This window comes from Peromyscus maniculatus, chromosome 12, assembly GCF_049852395.1.
Source record: "Peromyscus maniculatus bairdii isolate BWxNUB_F1_BW_parent chromosome 12, HU_Pman_BW_mat_3.1, whole genome shotgun sequence".
Classification (NCBI taxonomy): domain Eukaryota; kingdom Metazoa; phylum Chordata; class Mammalia; order Rodentia; family Cricetidae; genus Peromyscus; species Peromyscus maniculatus.
The window spans coordinates 12,207,884-12,214,800 of record NC_134863.1 but is presented as its reverse complement, the minus strand read 5'-3'; the positions used below and the strand labels follow the sequence as shown (position 1 = coordinate 12,214,800).

At 53.7% G+C, this 6,917-nt stretch overlaps 1 protein-coding gene across 4 annotated transcripts in view; it reads left to right on the top strand.

The window, feature by feature from the left end:
• Window positions 1-6,474, top strand: part of LOC143268088 (insulin-like growth factor 2 mRNA-binding protein 2) — a 78,105-nt gene extending 71,631 nt beyond the window's left edge. For 2 of the 4 annotated variants that reach the window (XM_076548603.1, XM_076548604.1), the window contains 4 exons: window positions 54-128; window positions 1,479-1,610; window positions 3,166-3,279; window positions 5,662-6,474. In XM_076548603.1, the coding sequence (XP_076404718.1) occupies window positions 54-128; window positions 1,479-1,610; window positions 3,166-3,279; window positions 5,662-5,931 (591 nt within the window). In that variant the 3' untranslated portion in view covers window positions 5,932-6,474. The other 2 variants (XM_076548605.1, XM_076548606.1) reach the window with 2 other exon arrangements.
• The last annotated feature ends 443 nt before the right edge of the window (window positions 6,475-6,917 follow it).

Genomic DNA, 6,917 nt, shown 5'->3' with positions numbered 1-6,917 from the left:
TCCGGCAAGCACAGGAGCTTTGGCATCAGCACGTTCCTTTTCTCAAACTGCAGATAGCTCCGGCAGAAGGTCCGGATGTCAGTGAAAGGATGGTCATCATCACCGGGCCACCTGAAGCCCAGTTCAAGGTCAGTACCAAAGCCCATGGCGGCCCCGCAGGCTCTGGGTGCCGGGCAGACGGCCCAGGGGAGTTGAGGTGCTGCTTTGCCAGCCTGGTGTCCACTTCCCCTTCTGCTGCTCACGGGTCAGACTTGTGCCTGGTTCCTCGTTTCTCCTCTGTGCTCTGTCTTCTCTCCATGGAAAGGCAGGGTGTCCGTTGGTGCCCAGTTGGCCAGTGCCTCCAGCATGTCTCTGATTGGGCGGCCGTCTTGGGCTTCTCCAGCTGAGAGCGTTAACATAGGTGCAGAGGAGAACCTTTTGTCGTGGAAGTTCTGGCAGTCTGTGAGGGAATTCTAGCAGCGTTGGGGAGAGTTCTTTTGCGAGGACCATGGCTCTGTGTCTGATGTCCTTCCTCGAGGAACGTTAAAACTTGCGTTTCAAGAAGTCAGAAATGTGCTTTAATTTATAAAAGTTCAGCTCTTACAATGAAAATCACAGGGGACCAGAAGCTTGGCACTGAACAAACAAAATGCGGTATGTCCACAAAAGAGAATGATTTGTCCAATGCGTGCTACAGAGGAGTGACCCTAGAGAAATAAGAGCATGGAGGCCATGGTTCCACGTGCATGTGTCCAGTAGCAAACCATAGAGAAAGACGTAGGCTGGTTGAGAGTGACGGGATTGAGCCCAGGGCCTCACACATAGGGGGCGGCAAGCACTCGGCCACTGAGCCACATTCCTAGTCCTCTTCTTTCAGTTTTGATTCAGGACCTCACTAAATTGCTCAGGTTGGCCTTAACCTGAAATTCTTACCCTCAGCTGTCCAAAGGTTGGGATTATGGGCTTGTCCCATCCCTGAGATGGATCCAGAATATTCTGGATAGTGGCGATGGTCCCACAACATACTAACGACTAAGTACATGATGAGATGATGACTTGGCCAGCACGTGCAAGGCCATGAGTTTGATTCTCAGCACCACAAAAGCAGCGGCGTGTTGAGACTTAGCAGATCCTGTTGCCTCCTTCAGTAACCAGAGAACTGAGCATACAGTGGAGGGGGTTTAAGAATGCCTTAAACACATTCAGCCAGTCACGCACTTACAGGCACTGGGCATATGAAAACAAGGTGCAGTCTTGGTGGCTCATGGTTGCCCTTGCCTAGACACACACGTTCCTTAGAGGAAGCAGTCACCTGCAGATCACGAGGCTCGCCAGCGTGCACAGACGGTGGAGCGTGGTGGTTGAGATGGGTGGCAGAACTGAGGCGGGTGGGCAGCTGCCCCGTGCCTGGAGGGAAGCCCACACATCCCGTCCCTGGGACTCTGAGGTCCCGCACACCACTGACCGAGTGGCCTGATCACCAGTCATCTTGTCCTCAGGCTCAGGGACGGATCTTTGGGAAGCTGAAGGAAGAAAACTTCTTTAACCCCAAAGAAGAGGTGAAGCTGGAAGCCCACATCCGTGTTCCCTCGTCCACAGCCGGCCGCGTGATCGGCAAAGGGGGGAAAACCGTAAGCTGGCTCCCGACTCCCTTCACCTGGATGAGTTCCCTGCCCTGGCCATGCCCGGTTCCCCTCAGACCCTCACTCGCTCCTTTGCTCGCTCTCAGCATGTCTGAGGGCCTTGGGCTGACACGCTTGGGCTCCGGCACGTGCAGGATGCATGAGGCATGGGGATTCCAAGGACAGAAAGGTCATCCGCAGGGCTCTAGCACTAAGGGCCCAGTTCCATGGTGTCAAGCCCACCCTCTTCCTGAGCACTATGCCACCCAGCCCTGTTTATATCCCACGACAAGAAGGCCATCTCCCATCCCACCCTCCCCCGCCCTCACATCCACATGTAGCAGATAGAACCCGTTGGAGACCCCTCTCTGCCTGGTTTCCAAGTTCGGAGGCTGCAGCTGCCCTGTGCCTCTCTCTTGACCACAGTCTCCAGGGGCCCTCTCACTCCCTACTGCACATCCCATTTCTGGTTCTTTCTCAAGTCTGGCCGTCTGCTCTAGGGGAGTTAGCTCAGCAATAGGGTGAGAAAGTGTAGTTTATGTGTCCAGTCTGAAGGTCTCAGTAACACACGTCAGCTGGATTCCGGAGCTGGAGGCATAATTCAGCGATAGAGCATGCACTTATCAAGTATAGGACCCTGGGGTCAACCTTCAGCCCCCCAGAGAAAAGAATATTGATCCCTAGACATCAGTAGGTTATCTGTGGACACAAGAATTTGGCTTTCTCACTTGGTGAGGAGGTGACCGGAGCAGTTCTGGGCCTGTGATGATGAAGTGACATTGAGTGGCAGGAACTGGGGTCGGGGAGTGCAGGTTCTAGACGTGGTGAGTCATGCACAAGAGAATGTAGTTGGCTTGGATCTACAAGTGCAGTCCAAACCCCAGGTACGCACACTGACCGCTCGACAGACTTGAAGTGTTGGAGACCGTCTCGGAAGCGGTCACTGAATCCTCTTTCTCCCCAGCTGTGGGTAGCTGCCCCTCTGAGCCCCTCACCCTGCCTGTGAGCTGAGCATCAATGCCAAGGGCCAGGGCAGGTAGAACCCAGCCAAACGGAGAGTGGAGGATAGAAGTGCATGGTCATCCTCGCCAATAGAGCAAGTTCAAGGTCAACCTTGGCCCAAAGGGAGCAGAGGGGGAAAGGAAGGAAAGAAGAGGGCGGGGGGGGGGGGGTGAGGAGAGGGAGGAGAAGGAAGTGGCTGGGTTTATTCTGAGTCAGACAAGAGGAAGCCATAGCTCCTGGCCAGCAGCCAGGGAAGCAGGTCCAGAAGTGGGCCACTGACCTGGGCTCTTACTAGAAGTCCGCACGAGTGTCTGCAGAATGGGAGCATTCAGCCTGCGAGGCAGAGCCTCGTGGAGTTAGGGCTACACCCCCATTTCTCTGTCAGTCAGCCCTTTGGAGCCAAACCTACAGGAGCTGAGGCAGGAGAAAGGAAAGGGGGCGGGCGGTTAGCTTCTCCGTCCACAGCCCAAGTATCAGCTTCATGGGTAACCGGGGTGGGCGGGCTGGAGGGCCGGGTGTGTGTGTGTGTGTTACTCACTCACTTCCTTCTCTGCCTTTCCAGGTCAATGAGCTCCAGAACTTGACAAGCGCAGAAGTTATCGTGCCTCGTGACCAAACCCCAGATGAAAATGAGGAAGTGATCGTCAGGATCATCGGACACTTTTTCGCCAGCCAGGTACTAGTCTGTGAGGGCCCTGCCTCCTGCCCAGCTCCTCCCACTAGTTCACGGACTGTATTTGTGTCCAGTGGCCGTGTGCTTAAAGCCCCTCCTGACCACCACACAGCAGGCACGGTGGAAGCCCTCCCTGGCCCCTGACCTCGGGGACTGGAAACGGTTGGTGCAAGGCTCCTAGCATGATGCGCTGGGGTCGGGAGCTTAGCGTCACTTGCTCTCCCAGCCTTCCTCTGAGGAGCCGCATGTCCAGCCAGCCCCCAGCAGAGCAGCCAGGTGGCCACGTTTCACTGTGGAAAGGGACTACTCACCAAGGTGTTGTGACGAGGGAGGCCTTGGCGGGTTGGGCCAAGGTGCCCTGGTGGGTGAGGGAGACCGGCCATGCAGATGTGTGGAGAGGTGGAGAGTTTACCCTCCCCATCCAGACACAGATGTCCACGCGGAGGAAAGTTTGTTATTAAAGGGGGAGAGAGAGAGCGCGAAAGAGGGAGGTGCACTCTACCTCTGGCAAGAGTTAGGAGAGACAGTGAAGGGGGAGCTTTTTCTTAAAGAGGACTTGACATAAGACATCAGGACGCTGGGCAAGAAGTCCCCAAGGGGCGGCTCAGAATACCAAGGAAAGGGACCTAGTATTCTGCCGCTCTCTTCCCGGTCTCCCCAGAACTCCACATCACTGCTACCTTGCACTCACAGAAGCCAGCGCTGTAGGGACATGTGGCCCAGTGTGTGGCCTCAGTGTCTTGATGCTTTTTGCTGGGCGGGTTTTAGAAGAGGGCGGCTGTGATCCTCCTGGAGGCCAAAGGAGAAGGGCAGCTGTGAAAACGACTCCCAGCTGCTCGGTGGCCAGCTGCCTGTGACTGCTGCCTGGGCCAGTGGCAGAGTTCAGCCGGAGGGAAGCTGTGTGGCTCGGGGTTGGAACTCCTGTTCTTCAGGGCTTTGTCAGGGCGCTAGTGTCTCCCCTTTCCTGGTCTTTCCAGTGCTGCGGAAAGGGGTGGGGAGGGGAGGGGGCATGCCAGAGCTCAGGTGGGCGTGGCAGGACCCTTGGCCTCCACCCCGTCATTGACCCCTCCTGCTACTCCCTGGCCATCTGCTCCCTGTGAGTTAGAAGCTGCTAGTTCCCCCCACCTCCCACCCCAGTGCACCCTCCTCTCCCCGCCCCCTCCCACCTTGCACCCGGCTGGCTTGGTGAAGAGAAGAAAACTTCTGTCCCTGGCGGCTGAGCGTGGGCAGAAGGGACCTGGGGGAAGTAAGATTGGTCCGAGCACTCAACCTTTCCCAAGTCCGGAGCCCTCTGTTTCCCTGTGGGGGCCCCAGAACTGGGATTGTCTCTTCCCTGTGCCCTCCCTCCCTCTCTCCGCTGCAGACTGCGCAACGCAAGATCAGGGAAATTGTACAGCAGGTGAAGCAGCAGGAGCAGAAATACCCTCAGGGAGTCGCCTCACAGCGCAGCAAGTGAGGCCCCCACAGGCGCCAGCAAACAAGAGATGAATGTAACCCTCCCAACCCCCCCCCCCGAGAGAGACGAGACCAAACAGCCAGCAGATCGGGAGCAAACCAAAGACCATCCTGAGGAGTGAGAAGTCTGCAGGGCAGCCAGGGCCTGCAGACCCCTGCACATCCTGGGATCCAGGAGGCCATAGGGAGGGCCCGGGTTCCCCAGAAACACCAGTTGGCCTGTGCCCAGCTTCCCCTGGCTTCTGCAGGCTTCCAGCCATCCACTGCCCATCCACTCAGATCCCTCCTCGGCTCCCAGGACGCTCTCCCTTTCAGTTGAACTAACATAGGTGACTCAAAGCAAAGCGAAATCCGCAGCCTTTTCTTTGCTGTGGAGCGTTGTCTCTGTACATGTCTGTACATACTAGAAGGGGAAAGATGTTAAGATGTGTGGCCTGTGGGTTACACAGGGTGCCTGCAGCGTTAATATATTTTAGAAATAATATATCAAATAACTAACTACAAGTTTTACTCGATTATTAATTTTGTTTTCTTTTTGAAGAGAAAGCAGGCTTTTCTAGACTTCAAAGAATAAAGTCTTGGGTGAGGTCCATTGGTAGAGAAAGGAACTTTGAGCCGCCCACACGAACTTCACTTGGAGGGAGATCTCGTCAGGAACACTTAATGGCAGTCGTGGGTCACCTGTGTCTATCAACAGAAGGGATACCGTCCCCGAGGAGGGGCCCCAGGCCCTTGTCACCTGTTTACCCCATGCACCCCTTTCTCTGCTTCACAGGTTTTAAACTGGTTTTTTTTTTTTTTTGCATACTGCTATATATTTCTATCTCTCTCTGTTTATCTCCCTCCCCTCCCTTCCTCTTTGCCCGCCATCCTTCTGAACCCCTTCGTCCTTTTCTGTTCCCCCCGTATCTATGCACACCCCCCCCCCAGGCAAAGCAGTGCTCTGAGTTATCACATCACACAAACGGAACAAACGTGAAACACACGAACCAGCTTCAGCTTACACTTGGTTCCTCAAGCGAACAAGAGTCGATGGCACTTGTCCCATCTCGGAAGAGGAAAGCGGGAACCCTCCAAACCAACCAGCCAACCAAACAAAGGAAAACTCCAGAAAGAAAGAATGTACTTTGTCTTTTTACATTTTGGTATACAAGCCATCAACATTTAGTAGTGAAATTATTTCTTTCTTTAAAAATTTAAAGTGCAGGAAAATATCAATTTATACGAGGTTGTTGGCCCAGGGCATTAAATTTGCAGATTTTTTTAAAATGAGAAAAACACACAAATAAAGCTACCTCAGGTGTTTTTTACCTCAGCACCTTGCTCTTGTGTTTCCCTTAGAGATTTTGTAAAACTGATAGTTGGAGCATTTTTTATTTTTTTAATAAAAATGAGTTGAAAAAAAAAAAAGATTTCAACTGCCAGCCTGGAGCAGGCGGCAGCCCAAGTGTGCAGCGACTGTTCAGACTTGTCTTCCGCTAGCCAAGAGCCTGCGTGGCCTTCTGTGGACAAATCTAAAAATGTTTATTTTTAAAAAAACGACAAAGAAAAACAGATGATATTGGAGCCGTCCTGAATTTCAATAGGGTACGTGCCATGAGGGCTTTTGCGCTGAAGGATGACCACGTCCTGGTTATGTGAAGAAGCCAAGACACCACCAGACTGCAATGCCGATTTCCTCTACTGCAAACAGTGTTCTGTGACAAAAAAAAAGAAAAAAAAAATATATCCAAGCTAACAAGATCCTGGCGTCCTGGTGTCTTATTTGCTGAGCCTTGTGTCCCCCGGGGGTGTCAGCTGGAGGCCTAGGGGGACAGTAGTTGGACAGTCGGACCCGGGCAGCTCCTTGTCCACCTGGTTCTTGGGAGGGACCCAGCTCCGTGAGTCAGTGTGCAGCGGGCACAGCAGTCTCGCCTGGGGGCTTGTGGGAAGTGCGCCTCTGCTGGGTCCCCGTGGGATGGCAGTTTGTGCGGATCTGTAGAACTACATGCCCGGGCAGGACATGTCAGGCAACTCAGGACAGAGGCTCTCCCTTCCTCTAGAGCAGCGGTTCTCACCTTCCTAATGCTGACCCTTTAATGCAGTTCTTCATGTTGGGGTAACGCACAACCATAAAATTATCTCATCGCCACTTCCTAACTGTAATCTTGCTACTGTTATGAATCATAATGTAAATATCTGTCTTC